This window comes from Polistes fuscatus, unplaced genomic scaffold (assembly GCF_010416935.1).
Source record: "Polistes fuscatus isolate 324 unplaced genomic scaffold, CU_Pfus_HIC Scaffold9, whole genome shotgun sequence".
Taxonomy (NCBI): Eukaryota; Metazoa; Arthropoda; class Insecta; order Hymenoptera; family Vespidae; genus Polistes; species Polistes fuscatus.
Window position 1 is genome coordinate 2,636,395 of NW_025113173.1, and position 26,030 is coordinate 2,662,424.

The window sequence follows — 26,030 nt, forward strand, 5'->3', positions numbered from 1 at the left end:
GAATAAGAAATTATATTTTGAATTGAATTATAATTGAATTATTATTAAAATTGATATATATATATATATATATATCGCTCTTTCTCTTTCAACCATTTATAATTATTTATTTATATAACCTGCGTATTTATTATATACATATATAATATGCGTCAATGTATATTTTTTTCTTCTTCTTTTGCATATAAATTTTCGTCATTCGAGAGTCAATTACACATTATTCCACTCTTGACGGATTGGTTATGAAATTCTTTTTTAAAAGCTAAATATAATACCTACAATACATACATACGTACATACATACATATATATATGTGTATATATATATATATGGTTGTATGAGCACAAACACGTGTGGTGACATCAAAGTAAAGAATAAAAAGAAAAAGAAAAATTCAAATTGAACGAACGAACGAACGAATTGAATGAATTTAACCAAAATAATTTTATACGAAAAATAAAAAGAGAGAGAGAAAGCAGCGCATGCCATGCGAAATTGGTGTGTGCGTGTGTTTGTGTGTGTATTTTTGTGTATGTGGTGGTTGTAATATATATCTAAGAACCCAGGCACACTTTAAATAAATAATGACTTATGAATATATTATATATATATATATATGAATACATTAAAGAAGACACAGAAAGGAATAAAATTCAAAAATAAAGAAATTCGCAAAAAGAAAAAAGAAAATAATTTATCCTCGAAGATCTCGTCGGTGTTGCGTTAATGGTGATACATATTGCGTATAATTAATTAATTTTTTAGGCACTTGCGAATATAAAAAAAAATCGACGAAATACGAAATTTTTCAATATCAAAACGAGACGAGATATTCGTTATCGAATTTTTTTTTCATTCGATCGATCAATTTTTATCTCCATTCGAGATAATTTACTTTTCTTTTTTTTTTGCTAACAATGGTTGTAATCGTAATGGTAATGATAATGGTATTGGTAAATTGGTAATACTAACTGATATTATGTTATAATAATAATAATAATACAATGGTACAATATCAACAGATATTTTACGATAAATACAATAATAATTAAAATAATAATAATAATAATAATAATAAGACTTATAATTAATATTTAAAGTCTCGATTAGAATGATGATGAACATAATAATTTTACTGATGCATAATAATAATAATAATAATAATAATAATAATAATCGTAATATAATAATAACACATAAATCATGCGCACTAAACACGTATTTCCAAAAACTATTTAAGCAAAACTAATAATGACTGAGAGTAAGATCCCCCCAAAAAAAAAAAAAATACGAAAAGAAAATCGTACGCATGAGTGTACGTGTAATAAAAAAAAAAAAAAAAGAAAGAAAAAAAGAAATAAAAATATGCAAAAGTATACAACATAATCGGCCAACGTTTTCGTCTCTCTCGTTCGTTTACTTCGTATGCGCTAATAGCAAAACTTTCGGTAAAACGCACGCACCCACACACACACATACACACATACGCAGGCAGACAAACCGGCGGTGATTTTTGTTTGTTCTCAAAATCCCACCCTCGTTCAACCCCCAACCGATATTATTTCGCATCTTATATTTTCAAAATGAACGCACACACGTCGTCAATAATGATAATTGAAATTATTTTCACGACGCGAACTATCTCAAAACGTTCGAGATTCGATTTTAAAAAGCTTGGAGATTCTTCTTTGGTTCTCGAGAAAAAAAAAAAAAAACAACAAAAATGCGCATGTGGGGGCGGGGCTTCAGCATACGTGAGAACAGCCTCGAGCCTATTGGTTGTAATCTGTTTATGTATGTGTATGTATATATGCAGATGAGTGGAAAGTATAAAAATAAAATAACAAAAAAAAAAATTAAAATAATATATAATATGAACATCGTGTTCTCGCTACTACAAACACAAGCGCCTGTGCTATTGAAAAGTGATAAAAACGGATTTTTCGCATTTTTTGTTTATTATTTTTATTCTTTTTCTTCTTCTTTTTTGCTAACTTTACTACTCGTTTGCCTTTGATATAACGGAAGGAATAAAATGGGAAAGCTAAAAATATAATTTGTTCACCCACTCTTCCCATCCATCTCTCCTTTCCCCACCTACCAACCCGCTTAATTTTTTTTCCTTCAATTATTTATCATAAGTATTGGCGACGTACAAATCTTTTTTCTCCGTGTTTTTTTTTCTCTTTTTTGTTTTTTTCTTTTCGTAAATTTTCTTCGCATGCAAAATTGGAAAAAAAAGTAAATTGCTAAATATTGAAAGTATTATTATTATTATCATCCTCGGCCTCTTTTTCACATGGCTGTTATTTAATTTATTTTTATTATTATTATTATTATTTTTCTCTTTTTACTTTTTTCTTTTTATCGATAACATTATTATAACGTTAGAAATATCAGACAATTTAATATGCGCTAATTTTATTTCGTTTATTATTTTTTTTATTTTCGTCTTTCTTAATTCTCACGCGTGAAGAGAGAAAAAAAAAAACTTATTTTTATGTATTATATATGAGCGTAAGTATAATATATTGCATATCATATGCACCAAATTATTGTCACGACTGTACCAGCACGTTGTTATGCGTAAATGCATTATTAACACGATAAAAAAAAAAAAAAAAAAATAAAAAAAAAAAAAAAAAAAAAAAAAGAAAGAAATAATAAAAAAGTAAAAGAAAAAAGAAAATATAGAATTAATTAATTCCCTGCTCGTATTCCTCCATTTTATATTTTCCATCCTCGCACACACCACCACCCACCGGGTGGGGGTGGTTTCTACAACATTCGACGAATAATTATTTCAAATATAATTTAGTTTTCCGTACACGACATTATATATATAATATATATATAATTTTTTTGTCCCCCGCCGTAGATATTAAATTAAATTATTAATTTGCATAACCAGACAACACGTAGTATACACCACCAACGAGGGGGAATCGGAAAATAATTCAATTCTTCGCGTGCATTCATGCCGTGCCTTGTTCCGAATTGCAAAATTAAAAATGTAGTGACTAAATTCTCAACAAAAATAATAACACATTGCAAATCTTGAAAGTAAAGAACATTGAAGAAAAAGAAAAAAATATAAAACATATCTCTCCTTACGTTAATTTTTAAATTAAAAAAAATTTTTTACGTTAATTAAAAAATAAAATAAAAGGAAAGAAAAGAAAAATATGTATATATATATATTTAAATAAAACATTATTATTCATAAATACGTTATATATGTGTATGTGTGTCTATCGCACGTATTATATAAGTTTATATATATATATATATATATTTTTTTTTTGTTATAAATATGGATATCAAAGAATGTGAGGGGAATTATTTGATTTTTCTTTCTTTCTTTCTTTCTTTCTTTTTTTTTCTTTTTTCTTTCTTTCTCTTAAACGCTACTTTTCGATGCGCTACTAAATTCGGAATGTTATTATTACGTGTGTGTGTGCCGATATATATTTTTATTATATTATTTATAATAACACGGACGATTCTTATGGGACGATAAGATTCTAAACGTAATTATTCTCTTCTACTCGAACTCTCCTTCTCTCTTTCTTCCTCTCTTCTTTCATTTTTAATTAATAATGCTTTTAACCTTATTCCTGTTTTCTTTCTACGTAAATTATCGACGCTTCGAAGAAAAGAAAAAGAAAAAAAGAAAAAGAAAAAAAAAAAAAAGAAAAAGAAAAAGAAAAATTCGCGAAATAAAAATTGCATGTACATACTTACATTTACGATGTAATATCCTATCGTAAAATAATAATAATAATAATATATAATGTTAAATTCGATTTTAACGAATTTTGAAAGAAAAAAAAAACAAAAAAAAAACAAACAAATTGAACAAATCAAAATATCAAAAATAAAACCAAATTTGGAATAATAGTAATAAAAATAATAATAATAATAATAATAATAACAATAATAACAACAACATAAACGATACGTAATAACGGTATTACGTATACACGTAGAAATAGGTAGCAATAATAATAGTAATAGTAGTAGTTAATAGTAATAGTAATATAATAAGAGTAATATTAATAATTGGAATAATGTTTTTCGCTGTCTTTTCATTTTTTTTTTTTCCTTTTTCTTTTCTTTCCATTTTCTTTTTCTTTAAAGTTATCGCTCACAGAGAGAGAGACTAGTAAAAATTTGCGTACTAAATACAATTTACAGAGAAAGAACGGAAGTGGGAAACAAAAATTCATATTTTTCTTTTTTTTTCTTTTTTCTTTCAATTTAACGAGAATACGGTCCTAAAAAAACGGGAGACGACGCGCGATTTTTAAATAATATTTTGAAATAGAATAATCATTATTGTCGTGGCAATGGCGGTCACGGTGAGCTTGGAAGTATCCCCACCACCAGGTGATAATATTGTGTAGTCCACAACGCTGTCTGTAGATTCTGAATGATAAAAAGCGTCTCTTGTAAAAAGGTATGATTTCATTTTTTAATTTCCTTTCTCTTATCGTCGAGGATCTTATTACGTATCAATTGTTTTTGATTTTTATATTTTATCATTTGACATTTTCAATTTGAATTTGAATTTAAATTTTAATTTAAATTTTCATTTTCATTTTAATTTTAATCTTGTTAATCTAATACACTAACTACTACGGGGGTAACCAACGGGAATTGGACATATAAGAAACTAGAAACTAGATAATAATAATAAATGTTTTAGATGCATTTTTCTACGCGAGGGACGAAGGGTAAACAAAATTGTCATTAAAATCATCATTCTCTTGCAAATAACATTCGAAACGGAAGGGAAAAGAATAAAATAAAATAAAATAAAATAAATATTAAATAAATATTAAATAAATAAACAATTAATCATGACTTTAGAAAGAATTGTGACAATGCAACATGGTCGCGCCCTTCTCCCTGTTCATATTTTTGTTATAAATATATATATATATATATTTTTTATATAGAAGAAACAGAGACAAAAGTACGATTATTATATAGTTAACATAAGAAAATAAATAATATATATATATATATAAAATATATGTTAATTAGTGTGCAAGAGCATTGTGCATTGGTTTCTCTAATAGATTAATATATTTTTAAAAGTGATAAAACTGAGATAACACATTCAGTAATAGTAGTAAGTAAACTATAGTAATAGTAGTAGTAGTAGTAGTAATAAGTAGTAACAATATAATAAACTATATTGGATAAAAATGCATCCTTGTGCAAGAATTCTATCGAATGTATTTGGAAAAAAAAAAACAACAACAAAAAAATAAAAAAATAAATATAAACATATAAATAAATAAAGATATATAGAGAAAGAAAAAAAAATAAACGCAAGGGGGTGCGATCCGTGAAGAATAAAAAAAAAAAGAATGATTAGATGAAAAGGAAGAAAAACTTACCCCTGGAAGTCTTGAATTTTGCAACACCAGGCTTGCTCAATCCCATTATATTCTGTGCCCTCACTTCAACGATGTAAAAAGTGTCAGAATGTATATCCTGTATCCAACATTTCGTCCTACCGGCACCCTTAATGTCTAATGTTTTGCAGGTATCCTCTTCGGTTTGCCATTCGCCAGTTACTCGTTTGACTTGACAGTATCTGACAATATATTTGTCTATGGGTTCACCATTATCTGCTGGGACAGTCCAGAAAAGTTCGTACTGATTGCTGAACGTTGATACGTCGTATCCATTGGGTTCGAGTTTATTCGTGATGATCTTTGGTGCATTAGGTGCTGTCCTTACGGGGGTTGTTTCGCGATAAAAACCACCCCAATTGCCTTGGCCGACTTTGTTTATAGCAGCGAATCGAAAATCGTACGGTGTTTGCGGTTTCAAACCTTCGAGCACGTAAATGGAATCTGGAAAAAAAAACGAAAGAAATTCACCTGTTGTGAAAAACAATTTGCGAAATGATTATTAAAAATTCTTTGCGTAGGAAATAACAATTTGATCAGATTTTTACTTTTGTGTGAAATCACGAGCATAGTGTATTGATATACCGATTAATTATTCAATAAATAATTATTCACAAATTACAGGAGATGTTTTACTGTAATTATTAGTTAGCTTGTTTTATAGATTATAGAAATTTTCTATTAATAACATATATATTCATTTCATAATTATTATTAGATATTAATTAAACATTAAAATGTAATACACACCGGACGAGATATATTTGAATTAATCGGTTATGCAAATGTGATTCACACGTAAACACGTAATATCGTTCTTTCGCAAAAGATAACAATATTTTTTCGTTAAAAAAAAATAAAATAAAATATACGAATAAAGTATATAATATAAAGTAAACAATAAAATGAAATTAAAAAAAACTCACTTATCGACCAAGTTCTATTCCTAGCATCGGCCCAAGTCTGTGTTTCTTCTTTGTATTGAACGATGACACTTTTGATAGGTAAATCCCTATGAGCGTACGGTAATACGAAATCGAATTTAATGGTGGTAGCGGTTAATTCGGCCATCTTTACTTGCGTCAATTCACCGGGTTTAGTAGCTTGTTTCAATTCAATCTTATGTACTCGCGTGCCATGGGAATTAGCAGCGATGCATTTGTAAGTAGTATAATATCTGCCGTCAAGTGGTATGATCATGAGCGTGGAAATAGGTCCGTTGCCGAGTTGTTTGATTTCTGGTACATCCTCGATCTTTCTATCGGCACCCATCGTCCAGGTAATCGTTGCGTTTGGTATACTTTCGGCAATGCAAGTCAAATTGACAGGTCTGCTGTCCCATGACCACGTCGTATTGTTGTCCATGTATGCGAAAGTCGGTGGAAATTCAACGGTCACGTGACCATTTTTGTACGCCTTACCGCCAGCATTTTCAGCCACGCATTCGTAAAGACCGTCGTTCGATCTGAATACGTCTCTTATGTTCAAAATACCAACAGTTTCTCCGGTTACTTCGTCGGGTTTATTGATCAAAACTATCCTGTCGTCATCCACTTGGGCACCTATCACGTATGCCTTTTCGGCTGTGTGTTTCCTCAAGGTCACTTTAGGAGGTGGCCTACCAAATGCCTTGCACTTGATGTCCACTTCTTTACCCTGTATCACCGTTATATTTGGAAATTCCATGATTTTTGGTTTGACGATGACGTTAACGACTATGTTCGTTGTTGCCGAACCTGCTGCATTCGTAGCAGTGCACTCGTACTCTCCTGCATCTTCCCGATTTACGTTGGTTATTGTCAAATCACCGGTGTCTGGATTAACGGTAAACCGATCGGTAGATGATAGATTTTGTTTGGTCAATGATTGAATCCAGGAAAACCTTGGCGGTGGTTTGCCTTTGGCTTTGCACTCGATCTTTTGATTTTCACCTTCGATTATATCGACCGGTGTCGATCTTTCTTCGATGGTTGGCCGTATGTGGACCTGGTGATGGTTAAATAATATATATTTTATTTTTTCTTTATTATAACTTTAATTATAAATAATTAAATTGGTTACTATACAAAAGGGAGTCAACAAGTTGAACAAAAATACCGAGGTAACAAAAAAGATTGAATAATTTTAATCATTTTATCGATAAGGGAACAAGATATATTTCAAATGATATAAATTGTTCAAATATTGTAAACTCTTAACATAATCGATTACTCTACTCGATAACAAATGAAATATTATTTTCTATTAAGAAAAATTATAGAAATCATTCTAATTGTCTCGATGATATTTATTGACTACTCGTTTTTTTCTGGCACGTTGAGATTTTCTTTTTTTTTTAGATCACTATAATTCACTAGATTTGTACAATATATTGTTAAATATATATACCTCGACGCGTATTGGTCGTTCCTTAAGTTCGCCAGTAGTCAGGACAGATGCACGACAAGTATAAATACCGTCATCCGATTCTTGAACATTTTTAATTTTTAAAGCATGAGTGTCGATGATGTAACGATCATTCGTCTTGACCAATTCTCCGTTGTAAAGCCAATCAACCGATGGTGAAGGCCTGGCACGTACTTTGCAAAGTATAGCAAAATCATCTCCAAGAATTGGATATTGATTTTCTGGTGCGTTGTCAAAGGTTATTGCAACTGTGACAAATAAATATTAATACACGTATAATATATATATTTTCTCATCGATCGTTTACGATTTGTTTTAATATTAATAATAATAATTATTATTACTATTATTATTTAAGATTTACATCAATTCTTTTAACGAATTATATTAATATAGTTAACAAATAGGATTAATTAATACAAAATTAACACTGTCGCGTACGATACGAATTGTTTCTCCTTTGAATTATTTAATATAATATGTATTATATTATATATAATTATTATATTATATATATTATAATATTTATTATATTAAATTAATATTATATATATTATAATATTATTTAATATGTTAATAAGAAACATTGTTAGTAAGACTCATACAACAACGATTATCTTGGTCTGTAATTGAAAAATTTTTAAAAATTATTTTCCACGTGTCCTATACAAATAATTTAGAATTATTTTTTTTATTTTTTTACTTGTAATTATTATTATTATTATTATTGTTTCATACGTATTATAATCGTTTTAACGTTTATTATATTTAACAAATATAACCTTTATTTCTCTTAATTATAAATATACCTGTGTATATATATTATTAATATAAGAATAATGAAAAAATAATCCTTACCGATAGTATCGATCGTGACGGATTTGTTCAAAGGCACCGAATTCGCATAAGTTCCCTTGCACGTATATTTCCCAGCTTGTTCCTCTTGAAGCGAATGGAAGAACAGGGAAAGACTATTGTCCTGATGCAATTCCGTATACATGGCCGGTTTCGAATGACCGTGTACGAGTGGTGACGTGCTGTGAAAAATAATTATATTCTAATGTTAGTAGATTTAAAAAAGAAAAAAAAACAAAGAAAAAGAAAAACAAAAAAGGATAGACAATTTGTCAATGAAAAAAATATTAGATATACCGGATAAAATTTGTCCGCGTTTTTTCAATTAAAATAAAATAAAATAAAATAAAATAAAATAAAATAAAATAAAATAAAAAAATACATTTTTTCAATACAACGAATGTAATTAAACACTGAGAAACATCGTACATTACACATGTAAAAGAATACATTTTTTTTTTTAAACATATACAAAAATACATTCAACCATTATCGAACAGAACTTTCCGGTATATCTAATATTTAGATTAAAAATAATTTCATATGCGTTATTTTATAGGAAAGATGAAATAAATCTATTATAACAATTATAATAATCGTTGCAATGATGACAATGAAATTAGAATAGAACGATCATATTATGAGCAAGCGCGTAAAGGCTAGTGAAGAGAAACATTAACGTGACTTAGCATAATCGCATAGGTATTGGTATGACAGACAGGTGTGTAACGATGCTGTGATAGGAGACTAGACAAACATAATTGGAAATATTACCTATAAACGAGGCAGGTGTTATGGCATCATGTTTGATTAATCGTTTATGCGAGATGATATCTAACAGAGAAGATTGTTGCTTTCCTGAACACGTTATATGATATATTTAACTATAACACTACTTTTTTTTATCTTTGTTCAAATGATATGATGATACACGCTATTAAAAAAAAAAAATACATTACGATGATAACGTAATTACGACTAAGGTACAAAAATAAGCTCATAACGATTAATTAAAGTTCGAGAAAATGAAAAAGCAACCACGTGCGCTGTCGTCAACGTATGAATTTCATTCAATTAATTATACGATAGTAGTACGCATGGTGTTTTCTCTCGTTATTCGTCGTCATTATAAATTTTCGGAGGTGGGGGGGGGAATAAAGAAACGCAAGTGTTATCTTTCTAAATATTACTAAACGCTCGTAATCATCGTGCAAATAATTGAACTGTTTTATCTGTGGGACACCTTCGAACGAACATTCTTCTTCTGATTGATTTATTTGTCAGAGAAAAAAATAAAATAAAAATTACGATTAACGAAACACACAACACGATGCGTACGAGATGAATTTTTAAAATCGATGAATGTGGCGATAAACATATTTATGTTCGATAACAATGCTTGGAACAACTCATAAAAACATTCCGAAATCCTTTCTTTAAATTGGTGATAGGTATATGTATACGTGTATGTATGTATGTATGTATGTATGAGTATCTAATACTTAATAAAAGTACACGACAGAGGAGTAAGAGAAATTAATGAAGAATAGAAAGAGAATATGAAAATATATATTATAAAGGATTCAATCTGATACACTAGGGTAAAAAACTTGTAACAAATGTTATTGTTGATGTGTTGTGTTGTTAAATATGTATATACTCGCCTTTCGATCGGCAATACGACGAGTCTGTGTGTATGCGATAGGAATGAAGAGAAATTTGTTAAAATTAGTTCTCTTTTGTTAATTTTCTGCTTGATAAATATATAAATATATATATGTTTTTACTCGTGTATTTTAACAAACAAGGGAACTATGCAATAGAGAGAAATAGAAATAGCGAAAGAGAGAAAGAGAAAGACGTAGAAACGATGAGAGGAAGATCGCAAGTGGTTATATCCACTTTATTCTCGGTCAAATTGAATTCAACTCCGTACAGTGCGGTACCTCGATTATCCAAACTCGATTACGCTTCTCTTTCGTTCGAATTCACTCAGATATTCGCGGCTGAGTTCCCATTACCATGGAAATAGTGAAACATAATGCTGTAATATACGTGTGCCGAATAGAAGGAAGAATAATTGGGGATAATCGAGTTTCGTCTGTATTATAAAGAAGAAAGATAAAGATATAAAGATAAAAAAAAAAGATTAAAAAGATTAAAAAAAAAAGAAAGAAAAAAAAAAATATCCTAACGAACGAATATAAAACGTGTTAGTCACTTTTATCCAGGAACAGATTAATGTGTAAAATATTATCTCTATATATATATACGTATATATATACTTTGTATGTAGTATATACTAGTATATATATATATGTATAATATAATTGTATACCACGAGAGTAGATCGATCGTTTGATAATTTCGCACACGTGTGTTCGGAACAAGTACCCTCAATTAATGCAAACTCGCGTATTATATGGATTACTATATTCCTCTAAAACGCGTTCATATTAATCGAATATTATATAATAAAATATAACGATTAAAAATGATACTTTCGAATTATATTCGTGTTACTACTCACTTGAGAGATTCTATAACACGATTCTGTGGATCCAGCCATTGCATGTCGGTGACCAGTCCAAGGTTATCGACGTTAGGTTTGCATGTTAATATAATGCTCGATCCGATCGGTTTCGTTTGCGTCTCCCCGCTTGGTAAAATTTCCAACGATGTTGCATTTGCATTAGCTGAAACGAAATTAGAAAATTTCTATTTAGTTATTGTGTTATTATTTTTTTTATTGTATTTAAATCTTGGTGTCATTTATATTATTATTTAAATTAATTAATTAACAATAATAATAATTAATAATTAATTAATAATAATAATTAATTAATAATAATAATTAATTAATTAAATAAAAGTATTTAAATCTTGTGTCATGTATATTATTATTTAAATTAATTTTTCAATCGTGGTAGAATTAAAAGTATTCCCCCCCCTCAGTTTTTCATTCTACCCATCCCATCTTTTCAATACTTCGATTTTTCATATTGGAAAATTAGAAATGATTCGAAACGCAGGGAGTAGTTTAACGACGATATGATAGAAATATTTGTAACCTTTTACTTTTTTGTAATTAAATAATTTCTTTTTTACGTTATATAAAACATCTCTTATTGATTCAAATAAACTTACTACTTGGTAAGTATACAATTATTATGTTATATTATTATTATTAGAATTATTCTTTTTACTTTTACTTTATGAAATATAATTTGTATAACAACAATGCATTAATAAACGTACTTCTCGTTATATTTTCTAATCAAAATCTTATATCAAATATATTATAATATAAGATTTTTATACAACACAACCAAAGATCCTTTTATTTTAACACAAAATCCTCCTTTCATATATATTAAACAAATCTCTCGTATAACAGAAATTATTTTCTTTAATAATTAAAAAATGAACCTATCAAAAAAAGTTAAAATATATATAATAAACCCCTTATATAACACAATACAACAACCTTTACACAAAAAACCTTTACAACATACAACACAACCGGAGTTTTTATTTTATTTTTACAAAATAATTAAAAAATAAACCTATCAAAGTAAAAATATATATAATAAACCTCTTATACAACAACCGGAGTTTTTATTTTTTATTTTTTATTTTTACGAAACACCATCTTGACAAAATTTAAGAGCTAGCAAAAGAGAGTAAAGAAAAAAAGACAGACAGACAGATATACAGAAAGGGATGAACACCGAGGTAAGCTTAATTAGATACAATGCCAGAAGGGTTTCTTCTTACCTAACCGTACCAAGGCAAGTGACGGTTGCTGTTGCTGTTCCGGAAACGGTACGAGCACGTAAACGCAAAGCACGGAGACGCAGATCGACGTCTCAGGGTTCATGCTTGTGACGTAATCACAACCATAACCATTAAATAGATATATATATATATATAGATATGTATGTATCTCTCTCTCTCTCTCTCTCTCTCTCTGTCTCTCTCACTCTCTCTTCATCCGGATGTAGAGAGAGAGATCGGTAAACTCACGAGTTGAGAAACTACGTTATGCGGAATGTGCCCTCCTGGCATGCATGCATGCGTTCGTGCGTGCGTGACGATCCTAAAACTCCCCACCCCTTCCCCCTCTTCCCCTTACCTAGCCCTCTCGATCCCCCTCCCCCCACCATCACCACCACTACTACTATACTACTACTATTGTATCATCTACACACTGGTATATCTTGATAATATATCCAAGACAACAGGAAGCGAGAATTAAGCTAATTAATTGCGACGTGCGAAAGTGTGCGGAATTGCCCTAACTAGGAAACGCAAGTGACCTCGTCTCTCTTCGTCCCTTCCTTCCCCCACCCCCCTTCTATACCTACCACCTTCTCTACACTAGAGATCTCTCTTCACCCAACCTGCCGCTGCTATATGCGCTTATGGTGACGATGTGTTTGTTTTCTGAGTATACAGTTATAGAAACTCAACCCTATCCCACCCCCACCCCCCACCCTCAACCCCAACCCCAACCCCGTATATATTATTACACGAGTTTCTACGAATGCAAATTATTATTCCTTGTAACACGTGTAAAATATTGCTACTATTGTGTTTTCGTACAAATGCGATTTTTCTCGTATACACTTAATGTTTTTTAATTAAAAATAACGTAGATAAAATATATTTTGGATTTATTTGTTCGTTAATTAAAATAATTTCGATTTAGCGTTGAAACGTTGTTTTCGCTTTTATCGAAATATTTTGATGTTTTTTTTATTTTTATTATCATGCTATCAAGAATAGTTGCAGTAAAGAAGAAGATGATGAACATTTAGTTGATATTTATAATAACCGATGTTGATTGGTAATTATAATTACGTTATACGTGGGTGTGTTAATCTTCTTTTTCTTTTTAGAGATGTTCTACAAGTGAACTTTTATTTTAATCATGAAATATTATTCATTGATAATAGTAAGACTGATATTTTATATGCTAATGTTGCTATTTTTTTATCTTTTCAGATTAATAGTAGAGGGGTTTATCTTTAGAGAGATGAGTACAGTCAGATTCATTGAATTATTTGAAATATTATATTGTATATTTTGGATGAGTGTATATATAGGGTGGTGTATTTATTTTACGTTATATACCCTATATAATCCACGTGCAAGTAAAATGAGTTTCACGCGTAAAATGGGTTCCACGGTGACTGACGTAATGGCCAATTGTGAGTTAATTAAAATGGTGCCAAATACGATGACGACGGCTACGAACTACGACGATAAAAATGTCATTCTCACTTTTCACAACCTCACACGATTCTGTGATATCATCCTCATCCACCTCCTCCTCCTCCTCCTCCTCCTCCTCCTCCTCCTCCTCATTCTTTTCCTTCTCATCTACTATCCTACGTATTCAAACGAATGTATAGATTAAAATGTTTCAAAGTAAGCGAAATATTACGTACACTGTGTTAAAACGAATGATAAGAAAAAACGATAAAAAAATAATTTTCCGGAAACTTTCTTATTCCCAGCAATACAAAGAAAGTTGCGCACGAGGAGATTTACTATTAGTTACATTTGAATTAACGACAATTTACGATGTTGATTTTTCTATTTGTCGTAAAATGAAGGAAGATAATAATATTAAATGCAGAATTTTAATTTCAAATTTAAAAAGCAATCATAGTTCTCAGCGATTAAATAGTAATTTAATGTTAAATAATAAGAAAGAAAGAATAACGATTGACACTGGGATTAGATTTTGAATTCTAATCAATTCTTTATACGATACCCTAAACGAAAATTAATTTCAAATCAAAAATCCAATATTTATTGTATATATTATTATTATATTAAATTATCCAATAATTAATAAAACTTTAAAAACGACAAATATCTGTGAAACTTTTTTTTTTTTAATTATTATCAATCATTTTGTATTCTTAACACAAATATTCTAACAAATCTCTCATCGGATTGATCAGTAATACGAATTATCAAAATATTCCGAGAGATCTCGATTAGGATTATTTATAAAATTTATCGATAATAACATCGGCAAAATTGATTTGGTCGGCTTCTATTAAACATTATAAAGCTTTTCAACGGATATGCCGAATTTTCACTTGACATCGATCCAAACGAATTCATTTGCATCCGTTGGATTAACACCTAACTGTACGTGATAATCGTTAATATGATAATATACGATATCGAATTTGGTTCGATAATCAACGTAGACACTCGCGGTAGGGGAGTTGAGAGGGTTGGGAGGGAGAGGGGAGGGTTATGAGTAGACACGCAATTAATCGAAATTAATACTGACATTAAAAATTGTCCGGTACACATAAACCGAATTCAAACAGACACACACACGCACACACATACACAGATAAGTTATACTTATACGCTTACGTATTCACATTTCAGTGCTCCTTGTTATAATTGGACGCACATGAATGCGTTAAAGGTTGATCCTACCATCAAAATATTCCTCAAGAAAGTTCCTTAATTGGCTTACGAGGCGTATAATAAAGGGCGGAAAGAGAGAGAAAGATAAAGAGATAGATAAAGAGAGAGAGAGGGAAGGAAGATATGCCGGGTCAATTAACAGATTTTCTCTCGGTGGTTTAAAATCAGTTACGTTAGTAAATTGAGCCGAAATTCTTACGAAAATTAACGAGGAAATTTACATTACCGTTTCACGATAGATTTATTTCGAAATTCTTTCTTCGATTCTGTTGACTATCAAAACAGATAGTTAAAAAGAGAAAAAGAAAGAAAGAGAGAGAGAGAGAGAGAATAAGTTTGAACGTGTTTTTTCTTAAAACACGATTGTTCAAAGTTACTTTCAAATAAAAAAAAAAGAAAGTAATGAAAAAAGGATCGCGTTGAAATTTGATTACGCTATTTTGTTAATTATTAACTATAGTTGAAATTAAAAACTCATAAATAAAAGCTTTTATTTAAAATTATATATATAACGAGTATAATTATTGATTGGTAACAATTATTTCCTATTAAAAAAATTGTACATAGGTACGTGTGCATTTATTTTGTCTTTTAATTATTTGTTTATTCAAACATTGACGGGAATTACCCATTGTCAAATAATCAGAATATATATTGAAAGATAAATATAAAGAAATAAATTAATTAAAATATAAAAAAAGAGAAGGAAAAAAAAAGCATACATATATACAAATAAATATAAAATAAATAGATAATATATACATAAAAATGAACAATAAATTATTTACAAATCTAATCCCGATAACTCAAAATAAAATTTTCAACCTAGAGGAGCCTCTCGTTATGTTTATATCGAAAAAGAACTAAATTCGTCGGTAAATAATTGCAAATAATAATTATTTCGTTTGCATCATCAAAATGACTTTAAATTTTAAATTGAGAATTTCTAACAAATAAATATAAATAAATAGATAATATATACATAAAAATGAACAATAAAATGTTTACAAATCTAATCCCGATAACCCAAAATAAAATTTTCAACCTAGAGGAGGAGACTATTCATTTTATTTATATCGAAAAAGAACTAAATTCGTCTGTAAATACTTGCAAATAATAATTATTTCGTTTGTATCATGATGCAAAATGACTTTAAATTTTAAATTGAGAATTTCTAACAAATAAATATAAATAAATAGATAATATATACATAAAAATGAACAATAAATTACTTACAAATATAATCCCGATAAAAATAAAATTTTCAACCGAAAGGAGCCTCTCGTTATGTTTATATCGAAAAAGAACTAAATTCGTCTGTAAATACTTGCAAATAATAATTATTTCGTTTGCATCATCAAAATGACTTTAAATTTTAAATTGAGAATTTCTAACAAATAAATATAAATAAATAGATAATACATACATAAAAAAATGAACAATAAATTATTTACAAATCTAATCCCGATAACCGAAAATAAAATTTTCAACCTAGGAGACTATTCGTTTTATTTATATCGAAAAAGAACTAAATTCGTCTGTAAATACGTGCAAATAATAATTATTTCGTTTGCATCATCAAAATGACTTTAAATTTAAATTGAGAATTTCTAACAAATAAATATAAATAAATAGATAATATATACATAAAAATGAACAATAAATTATTTACAAATTTTATCCCGATAACTCAAAATAAAATGTTCAACCGAGAGGAGACTATTCATTTTATTTATATCGAAAAAGAACTAAATTCGTCTGTAAATACTTGCAAATAATAATTATTTCGTTTGCATCATGATGCAAAATGACTTTAAATTTTAAATTGAGAATTTCTAACAAATAAATATAAATAAATAGATAATATATACATAAAAATGAACAATAAATTATTTACAAATCTAATCCCGATAACTCAAAATAAAATGTTCAACCGAGAGGAGACTATCATTTTATTTATATCGAAAAAGAACTAAATTCGTCTGTAAATACTTGCAAATAATAATTATTTCGTTTGCATCATCAAAATAAATGACTTTAAATTTTAAATTGAGAATTTCTAACGAGTTCTCATTTAGTTTCCATCTGATCGAACAAAAACTACTACTAAACTAAAGGTCGTAGTAATCAAAAGATAATGAAACGAGCAACCCCTCGAACAAATTCGTATCCTAAATAGGAAAGAGGGGAGGAATAAGGTATAGTAAAAGCAAGCTTTTCGTTGTTCTCTCCCTTCCATCGTGATAACTCAACAATCTTTCTCTCTCTCTCTCTCTTTTTCACTTTATCTCCGTTCTTACGATAAGACTCGCAAATTCGTCATCTCCGGTTGCTGCTTTGCAATAAGAAAGAAAGATAGAGGATAGGAGAGCAAAACTACGAAAGAGGGGTCGAGAAGAATATTCCTATGACAGGGAAGAAATTAATGATTTTCTTAGATAGAAGAAATATAAAGAGAGAGAGAGAGTTTAATGTTTCGTAGAGTTCGAAATAATGGCGATGATGATGGTAGTAGTAATACTATACATCTTAGGGAACAATCTTAGTCATTTTATTCCAATATGAAACGTTAAAATAACTGATGGCTTAAAAAATCATTTATATTCGGCAGCTTTCACCATTAAAAACGACTATTCACGAAGTATTATATATAACGGGGGGGAGACGGGGGGGGAGTGTCTGCCTATCGATTAGACTTAGGGGAAAAAGTTACTCTGATTTAAAACATTGCAACGCAACAGTTTGAAAAAACGTCGACGAACGTTGAAGTGCTACTCGAAAAAAAAACAAAAAAAAAACCAATCTAAATCCATCATTTACTTCTGGAATGAATTCTATAATTTTTATCTGATCGTTAGATGGAAAGTAAAACAGGGCAAGGGAAAAATAATCATGAAAATAATAATCTTAGATACGGTTTAATAAAACATTTGACACATGGAAAACACATTTTGCGTTACCCGTCGCGTATAATAATCGGTGTCAATAAATCACTAGAAAGAAAAAGAACAAAAATTCGCGTCATGTTCCGGGAAAACGTTAATTCATCTCACCGTAGAGAGATATGATGATACGAGAGTTAGGTGTACAAACACAAACATACACACATACACACACAATATACATATATATCCGTATCTATTAGCGTGACATTTTTCGAGCTGAATAGACTCTAATGATCGTACAACACATATATATATATATATAAAACTATCGAGTAGTAATAATATAAACTTGTAAGGGTAATAGTAGTAGTGGTGGTGATAATAATATATATATGTAAGGACAGTAGTTTTAGCTATATTGAATTTAGCGCGTAAATAGGTTAGGGAATAAAACAGGTGGCGTTAGTGCTGCAAAGAAAGCAGGAGTGAAAAGATACAGAGATTAAGAGATATATGTAAGAAAATTAATCAAGAAACAACGGTGTGGATATTAGCATTGAATGTTGTTTCTTTGTTATTACAGGTAGGATAAATAATTAGTCTAAGTTGCTACATTATTATTTTGTTCAAAATAAAATAAAATCTTTGTTATTACAGAGAAACAATTCTACCTATTATCTCTACCCATAACCTGCACAATAAATAAGACATTATATATATATAATAACTCTAATGATCGTACAACACAATATATATACACGTAAAACTATCGAGTAGTAATAATATAAACTTGTAAGGGTAATAGTAGTAGTGGTGGTGATGATAATTATGGTGGTGTAAGCAAATTCATCTATCTATATATTTCATCTTCTATCTCTTTCTCTTTTGAGAAGATAACACACGTGTAAGCTAAATTCAAAATCAAATTCTATAATCGTTTATAACAAATTTAAACGAGTCATCGAACAAAACGATTTCTAACCCTCGCGATACTAATTCCTCCTCCTCCTGCTCCTCTTCTTCCTGCTGCTTCTACTGCTGCTGCTGTTGTTATTTCTGCTTTTGCGAGCACATTAAACACCCCTCCTCTCTTATATAAAGGTACGACGGATGGAAGGGGGAAGGGGAAGGTTGTACATTATAATGCTGGCCCTTTCGCCAGTGAAATTCGCGGAATCATCGTTTCCGTCGTCGTACGGGCGCACTCATTCGTGGGTATGGTAATTGTTATTATGGGGGAGGAGGGGAATGAAGAAGGACTGTACACTACACAGTGTTAGAAAGATAAGGATAGATATAAATCATCATCATCATCATCATCTATATTCCGTAAATTTTCGCGAAGAAATCCTATAATTGGCCGGAGGGTTGGTAGTCTTCGGACCATAAGCGAGATACCAGATAGAGAAGGGGGGGGGGAATGGAAAGGGAAGAAAGAGATAACTATAGTCAAGATGTTCGGGAATAGAGTAAGGTAGCTAGAGGGCGAGATGTACCCTCGTAGGACATCTTATTTACGTTAGTTAGGGTTTGTTGGCACAACCACCCTAGGGGCCATTCGACGAAGACCACCCCCAGCCCATTTTAGCTACTCTCCCCGCGTACGTACATACATATACATATATATGTGTATGTATTATATTATATATATTCCGTAAGATCCTCTTTCTCCAACCCCCCTTGACTGCTTTAGGAAAAGCCATGGGGTTTCTCGGAGAACCGGCCGGTGTAAGCGACCAACGTTATTGTTGTTGTTGTTACGACCCGAACGTGTATATATGCGTATGTATATGCGTATGTATACCAAAGAGAAGAGAGAGAGAGCGATAGAGAGTGAATGTACATTGGCTTCAAAGTGTCATCAGTGGGCGTTTCTGTCTATGTATTTTCGAAGGTGGAGGTGGTTCGTTTGGTTACCAAACGTATTCCTCCTCGTCAGTCAATATATGTGTGAGTTTGTCGCGTGGGTGGCACGCACGAAGAAGGGAGTGGGAGGAAGCGGGGTAGTCGAGTAAACTTGCCGACATGTCACTCGAGCTGGAAGAATTCGATCTAGGAGGGGTTCGAGAAACAGAACGAGAGAGGGTAGAGGGTTGATATACCAAGGGGATGATGTGTTCGTTCGTTCGTTCGTTGGCCTGCAAGCTACTCTTCTGACAGAGTTGCACGCTCTGTGTGACTCGAGAGGTTGAGGGGAGGAGGAGGAGGAGGAGGAGGAAAAAGAAGGTGCCAGCAGGAGAGGAGGATTTGATCAAATTCCGATATCGAATTGGCTGGCTGGATAAGAACGAGGGCTGGGGTTCGTTCGTTCCTTCTTATTCTTCTTCTTCTTCTACTGCTCTTCTTTCCTCGAATTTTTGTCGGATATACGCGTACCTCTACCTACCTATCTACCTACCTACACCTACCCCTCCCTGCTACCATATCTACCCCCTACTACTTTTCTACCTACTTGCCAAACTTTGGAGATTCCAAGAGAACACATTTTCCTTATCATTTTTCTTTCTCTTTTTTCTTTTTTTGTGAGAGTACTTTACTTATTTTTTTTTTTAAGTGCCTTTGAGAATGACGTATTTTGAAGATAAGGTTTCTATGCAATATTGATATATATATATAATTTTTTTTTAATATTATATTATTATTATTATATTATAACAATAATTTATAATATATGTTAACTAATATTAGATATGATATAATTAATATTACTTTTTTAATATAATATTAGTTAATTGTAACGTAATAAAAATGTAATTGTAATAATATAATAATATAAATAATAATAATAAATATATAATAATTATAAATTTATATATATATATAAATTAACATGGATAAATATTTAATCACATCCGCGAGAAATGAAATGTAAAGTTCTATGCAATATTGATATATATATATATATAATTTTTTTTTTAAGATATTATAATTATTATTATTATTATTATTATTACATTATAACAATAATTTATAATATATGTTAACTAATATTAGATATGATATAATTAATATTACTTTTTAATATAATTATAGTTAATTGTAACGTAATAAAAATGTAATATAATAATATACAAATAATAATAATACTAATATATAATAATTATATATAATATTATATATATACTAATATATATAATAAATAACATACATAATAATATAAATAAAATAATATAAATACGTAATAATATATATATATATCTATATATATAAATTAACATGGATAAATATTTAATCACATCCGCGTGAAATGAAATTATAATCAAATGAATAATTGAAATAACAAAAATTAAACAAATAGAAATGTAACTTTTATTATTATAATCGGCCGGAATCTTTAAACTGCACTTGAATGCATACGTGTTCTTTATTAGATTAACATATAGATGAATAGAAAGCCTATAAAAAAAGAAAATATTTTGATTCTCCCCAGAGGTAATACATCGAACCAAGATGTTAAAAGATATCAAGGATACTTCGGCTCATTGAGTAGTTTCAAAAGTTTCTCGATTAGGGGAGTAGTAGTCCCATGTCCTATCCCTGTTCTAATCCCTTAGATAAACTGTACCGATTAAGGAACTTCGATATACAATATAAGAGGTAGGCTTAACTCGAATGAAACGATCCGAAAATTTCTCATTAATGTGATCAAACGACAATACACAGGACACAATCTCGAATTCTTATCCTAAATGAAAATATCTAATTTAACTTCCAACGCTATGATTAAATATTCTACAAAAAATTCTTATCCTAAATGAAAATATCTAATTTAACTTCCAACACTACGATTAAATCGCGAACAATCAAAATATTATTTCATTTGCGTTTCTTTAGATTTAATTCGTAAGAAGAAAAAAAAGAAATGACTATCATAATTTTATCATAATTTTGCAATTTCTGTCCGAATTTATACGAACTATGGTTGGTACCTGATCTCAATACGATTATTTTTTTTTATTATTATATTATATTATATTCGTTAATGCGTATCATTACTCTCGTAAGTAACTACAAAGGATTAGGGATTAAGTATAAAATATAAAATATGTGAAATTAATTAAAAGGATCGTTTGAATAGACAATGGTAAGCTTCAAAGGTGGTATGAGAAATGAGCTTGGTGGTACTTGGCAGGATGGTAATCTGATGGATGCGTAGGAAGAAGGTGTAACGTGGAGAAGCCTTATAAATCAGCGGTAACGCCGCAAATTACCGGATAGAAAGAGAGGAAAGAAAGAGAGAGAGAGAGAGGAGAAAAAGAGAGACAACATTTCCTACATCGTTCGTTGAGAAGGACTGGGAGGAATACGATAAAAATGTCGGATGACATAACAAAGTGAGACAAAGTAAGATATATATACCTATATAATTATAATTAATTAACATTATATGACTGACGATAAATTAATTCATATCACATTTTTATCCAACCAATTACAATCGACTGGTTTGTTATTAGTTATAAAATACGTTCATTTCTATAACAAAAAAAAAAGAAACAAAAGAATAGTAAATTTGATTTATTTACTTTTCTTTCTTTTGTTTTTTTATTTAATTTTAATTTTATTCAATCATTTAGATTTCATTTTAATAATTTTTAAATGTTAAATGTTCATTCCAAATGGCTTTTATATTTCGTATTAAAGATTGCTGATTTATTATTAGTAATAAAATACGTTCATTTCTATAACAAAAAAAAAAAGAAACAAAATAATAGTAAATTTGTTTTATTTACTTTCCTTTCTTTTGTTTTTTTTTATTTAATTTTAATTTTATTCAATCATTTAGATTTCATTTTAATAATTTTTAAATGTTAAATGTTCATTCCAAATGGCTTTTATATTTCGTATTAAAGATTGCTGATTTATTATTAGTAATAAAATACGTTCATTTCTACAACCAAAAAAAAGAAACAAAAGAATACTAAATTTGATTCATTTACTTTTTTTCTTTTGTTTTTTATTTAATTTTAATTTTATTCAATCATTTAGATTTCATTTTGATAATTTTGAAATGTTAAATGTTAAATGTTCATTCCAAATGGCTTTTATATTTTGTATTAAAAATTGCTGATTTACTATTAGTAATAAAATACGTTCATTTCTATAACAAAAAAAGAAACAAAAGAATAGTAAATTTGATTTATTTACTTTTCTTTCTTTTGTTTTTTTTATTTAATTTTAATTTTATTCAATCATTTAGATTTCATTTTGATAATTTTGAAATGTTAAATGTTCCTTCCAAATGGCTTTTATATTTCGTATTAAAGATTGCTGATTTATCTACTGGATTAAATGGGGTGGCAAATATAACAAATTCGAATTTAAAATATGATCGAAGAAAAAAAAAAGAAAAATATATGGGAATAAAGGGAACGTATCGATCATCTTGAATCGAAACCACTTCCTCTTCCTACTAAAGGTTCCGGTCATGCGATACGAACTTTGAGTCGAACCCGCGAAAAGGACGTATGCTTCCGGTCGAACATGATCCAACAACGGTACGGAAGTAATGAGGGCGTAACAAAGGGTTTAAGTAAAATTCGTTGGCCGGAAACTGTTGAGAAATTGTTAGACATCGCAATTTAAGTTTGAATATATATTGCAACTGTCTCCTAGGTTTATCGTTTTTTTTTTTTTATTTAAATTTATAAATATTTAATCATTTTAATTCTTCGAAATATAACAAATAACACGATCCACGTAAATACAATGTAATAGTAATTGTAATTACAATACATACTTGAAAAAAAAAACAAAAACAAAAATTCAACTAATAATCACACACACACACAAACAAATTTATTATTAATTACAAATCTCAGGTAAACGTATCAACCAACTTGTGTTTCTAACTTTCTTCAAAGCTTATCTATGCAAAAAGAAAAAAAAAAAAAGGTTTACCAGCTTCGATAAAAATTCAAAGAAGGATCAAACCAGAGTTTCGCACGAAGCACGAGGTAAAAGCTCGTTTAATTTGCTAGCGTGTGCATTAAAGGTGACACGTAAAGAGGTGTAGGATTAACCCTTTCCCCCTCCCCCTCTTCCTTCTCCATTTTTTTCTTTTCTCTCTCGTAAAATTACACGGAGCTATTCGTTTACTAACGACCGGTATCTTCAAAGCGATCTCGTTAAATGCAAATCTTTTCTCTCTTTCTCTTGTACACGCACTCTCACACGGCTGTCTCTCTTCTTTTCTTTCTTTTTTTTCTCATGAGTTAGAGAAAGAAACACAGGGACACACAACACACTCTACTCGTTACACCGTTTGCACGTGTTTATCACATTACTCGAATGCATTGCACACGGAGGAGCTGGAACTCGAGCAGTTGCACGCTTGGATTCGTGCACGTGAACACGCGTGTGTGCAACCAAACCAACGTATATATTTCTTTCTCTGTTCTTTCTTATGTTCTTTACAACTAGACCGAACCGAACATATATTACATACAAACTTTTATATACATAAACATATATACATATATACGTGTGATGTAATATTCGTATATGTATTATATTTATTTACGTATTCTGTTAAGTCAACGATCTCTTCTCTTTTGTAACTCTTTTTTAAATGAATTTATTTTAATATTTGATATTATTCGAATCAATCATATTAACACTAGTTCAAGTAAAATGAGTAATAAGATTGGTTTGATAGAAATAGATATAACATAAATTGTTCGTAATTATAATATTAAATTGGGGACAAAGAACTCCACTATTTTTGTCTTGAAATAAACGTAAAAATAATGGATTTCTTTTTCTTCTACCTAATAATAATAAATTAACGAAAAATATATGTTTTTCATAATTATTCTAATAATAAATGAAAGTAATCAACACAAAAAATACTAGAAAATTGATAATACTATTACTCAAATAAATAGAGAAAAAAAAATATAATAATTATAAAATATACAATTTTATATATATATAAAAAATAATAACACAAGTTAATTATTACACGCGACGAAATATTTTCCATTTATATTAAACTTCTTTGAAAATAATGAATTAATTACCGATTAAGAATATCAATTTGTCGATAAATAAACGAACAAACGAACGCACACCTGCTGCGTGACTCTACACGCATGTAGAATGAAGATAAAGATAAAATGCATATACATCCAAGCAACCTAAAGGCTCAAGCGATACCCAGCAATTTCGGTAAAAGGGTTTCTGCTATATAACGGTACACCTTCCCCCCATTCCTTCCTTCCTTCTGTCACTGCTCGTGCACCTGGTGACGCTACTGTTACCATCCCGGTAGTTGTAGTAGTCGTAGTAGTTGTAGTAGTAGTAGGTATCTGAACTAAAAGCTATTTTCCCCTAATTCACGGTCTTGTCTCCTCTTCAGAGACACGGTTACCAACTATACACGAATGGTAATACCTATACAACACACACGCATGGTTTCCATCGATTTTCGCAAAGGTTCCACCCTCCACCCCTCCCTTCTCCCTCCTCCTCTTCCTTTTGGGTTCTCCTTCTGTATTATTCCCTCATCTTTCATCTCCCATATCTCCCTTTCTCTAACACACCCTTCGTTTAGACGGTACAAGTCGTAATTCACTACCCACGACCACCCCCACCCACCCTCACACTCATCCCCACTCCTCTCATGCCCACTTTTCGTTGTTCCAAAAGCTCACGAAGAAGAAGAAGAGCTTCTGTGGAACCCACCCACTTCCCCCCCTCCTCCTACTCTTCCTCTCTTTCTTTCTTTCAATCTATCCTCTCACTTTCTCTCTTTTTCATTTTCCTTCTTTCTTTCTTTCTTTCTTTCTTTCTTTTCTTTTCTTTTGGTGCCGACACGTTTTTCTGACACTTGGAATTTAGGTGATACCTTTTCCTTCCCCTACTTTTTCTACTCTTTGCATTATGGGGGGAAAAAACTAAAGCTACTAAACTCTGGAGGGTAGATTTAAATTCAGTCTCGTTTGGTAAAAAAAGAAAAAAAAAAAAAAAAAAAAAAAAGAACAAATCTTTTGA

General features: G+C 30.0%; 1 protein-coding gene and 1 long non-coding RNA gene across 2 annotated transcripts in view; one reads left to right on the forward strand and one right to left on the reverse strand.

Moving 5' to 3' along the window:
- LOC122525558 (fasciclin-2) overlaps positions 1–26,030 on the reverse strand; it is a gene marked incomplete in the record, with an annotated part of 110,473 nt that overhangs the window by 11,315 nt on the left and 73,128 nt on the right. The window contains 6 exon segments of the mRNA XM_043648428.1: positions 5,410–5,871; positions 6,354–7,413; positions 7,816–8,081; positions 8,692–8,870; positions 10,353–10,376; positions 11,219–11,384. Coding sequence (XP_043504363.1) covers positions 5,410–5,871; positions 6,354–7,413; positions 7,816–8,081; positions 8,692–8,870; positions 10,353–10,376; positions 11,219–11,384 — 2,157 coding nt within the window.
- On the forward strand, positions 18,437–18,758 carry LOC122525628. The gene is made up of 2 exons (XR_006305843.1): positions 18,437–18,618; positions 18,693–18,758. It is a non-coding gene; the product is annotated as an uncharacterized LOC122525628 (long non-coding RNA).